Source organism: Trachemys scripta, chromosome 12 (assembly GCF_013100865.1).
Source record: "Trachemys scripta elegans isolate TJP31775 chromosome 12, CAS_Tse_1.0, whole genome shotgun sequence".
NCBI classification, from domain to species: Eukaryota; Metazoa; Chordata; order Testudines; family Emydidae; genus Trachemys; species Trachemys scripta.
The window spans coordinates 41,263,527-41,265,812 of NC_048309.1; the positions used below are offsets into that span (position 1 = coordinate 41,263,527).

General features: G+C 45.4%; 1 protein-coding gene across 1 annotated transcript; it reads right to left on the reverse strand.

Moving 5' to 3' along the window:
* Nucleotides 1–394: 394 nt before the first annotated feature.
* Nucleotides 395–2,008, reverse strand: LOC117885735 (fibrinogen-like protein 1-like protein). The gene is made up of 2 exons (XM_034787167.1): nucleotides 1,985–2,008; nucleotides 395–1,133 (listed from the first exon to the last, which is right to left on the reverse strand). Exons 1-2 carry the CDS (start codon nucleotides 1,986–1,988, stop codon nucleotides 511–513), a joined length of 627 nt encoding a protein of 208 aa, XP_034643058.1. The 5' UTR covers nucleotides 1,989–2,008; the 3' UTR covers nucleotides 395–510.
* Between the last annotated feature and the right edge of the window lie 278 nt (nucleotides 2,009–2,286).

Consider the following 2,286-nt stretch of genomic DNA (forward strand, 5'->3'; position numbering starts at 1 on the left):
GGATTTTACAGCTAACTGGCTGGCTGGGTGTCCACAATTCATTGGGAAAGAATCACAGAGTGGCTCAGCATACTGCAGCACAAAGGACTAGGAGATGCGCCCCCAGAAGTCCTAGCATCACACATAGATGAGCTCAACACCCGCGAGGACGCGGTAAATTGGGTCAGGCTGCTCACACCAGACATAGGCTGACCTGGGTGCTCAAACCTGGGTGAGTCACCTGAGTTAACTCAGCAGTGAAGACATCTCCTGGGAGAGATAGAATCATAGTAGATTAGAGTTGGAAGAGACCTCAAGAGGTCATCTAGTCCAACTCCCTGCTCAAAGCAGGACCAATCCCCAACTAAATCAGCCCAGCCAGGGCTTTGTCAAGCCGGGCCTTAAAAACCTCTAAGGAAGGAGATTCCACCATCTCCCTAGATAACCCATTCCAGTGTTTCACCACCCTCCTAGAGAAATAGTTTTTCCTATCATGGACTCTCCAGCGGGGTTCAAGCCCCTGATGGAGGATCAGCAGACCCGTTTAACAAGAATGAGAGTAGAGCGGCAGTTTTCAGCCGAACAGACTCCATTCCACCAAACATTCTTGCCTTTCCCATTGAGCATGACATAATAACATTTGCTGTGCCACCAGCCTCCCTGATAATGTTCTGCACAATTTGTGGTACTGGATTGGTCCTGATCTTTGTCATAGGTAGAAAACTTCATGTTGTCATGCATTCTGTCTTCCTTAGTGAATAAATCCTCTCCAGCTCCCGTATACCTGCCCAGCCGCAAGGCATAGCCACGTGACTCTGTATCTACACTGAAGGTGTCATATTCAGCATAGTGAGTATTGTTGGATGCATCCTGTACTACAAAGCGGACCTTGTAGGCTCCCTGCATTGTGAGCAGAGAGATGTACTCATTCCCCAGCCAGTAATCATTCTGCACATCACCAAAGCCATACTTGTAGTTTGCCCAGGAATCATTCCACTCAAGTTCTGTGTTGTAAGAATTTCTCTGGACAACCGTCCAGACTTGTCCTTTGGTGTCCATGTTGCACCACACCACCAGTGGGGGAGAGCCTTCTGGCTGGATGACATAGACTCCACTGCTGTTCTTGGGGATACTGTCACAGTCTCTGGGAAACCCTGAAATACAGTGCACAGCAGAGTCACAGAGGTCACTGTCATATCAATGGGGCCTTTCCCTGCAGAACAGCTTGTAGTGTTTTGTCCAGTCCATTTTTAAGTGTCTCAGCTGATGGGGTTTCTACCTCATACAGGATCTTGGGAGATTATTTCACAGCCGCATTTATTCCACCTTTAGGGAGACATTCCTCATATTCTTCTTACATTTTCCTTTCTTTAACTTTTTCCTCATTACTCCTGGGGTCATGCAACCCTCATTTCTTCCTAGATAGTCTTTTCCCCTTGTCAGGGCTGAATCCTCACTCTGTCACTCCAAGTGCAGAAGTGGGGCCCGCAAGGATTCTGAAAATTAATACTGGCCACTCCAGGCTTGTATAGACTCCCAAGGTTACAGCTTCTCTCTGACCTTGGCTTGGTAAATGCTGCCACCACCCAAATGCAAAAAAACCCTTTGAACCCAGGAAGGAGCACTTGGGAATTCATCCCTGTTGGGTACCCTCAAGCCCTTTAGATTAGAAAAAAAACAAGGGAAATGAGCTGTGGTTACCAGCTAATTAAACAACATGCACAAACCTCTTAGGACACCAAAAATCCAATCCTGTTATTAAAAAAGGTAAATTTTATTACAAACAAAAAGGAAAAAAATACATCTGGAATTTAGGCTTTTTGTTAGCTCTTAAAATAAACTATTACAAAAATTCAGCACCCAAAATAGCTTTCTTGGGGGTTCAGCTTAAAGGTTACAAGCAAACAAAAAGCATCTGGGGTTAGCACAGAGGACCTCCACAAGCCTTAAAATATAAACAGAAATAAACCTGATCGCGTCTAGCTAAACATGCTGATCTACTTACACATGTGGAGTTCAGATAAGTAGTTCTAGGTATGATCTGATGATTTATGATCATACCTGGCTTAAAGCTGCTTACAGCATTGCTGCTCCGTCCCTCCAACCCAGCGAGAACAACAGAGAGACAAAGGGAAAGCTTTTTTCCCATTTTAAAAAGTTCTAGCCTTCCCATTGGCTCTTTGGGTCAGGTGCCCACTTGCTTTTCTTTATCTGGGGACTTTTTAACCCTTTACAGGTAAAACAAGCAGCCACCAAGAGGGACTTTATAGCTAACTGGCTGGCTGGGTGTCCATAAAAGGGAGTTCC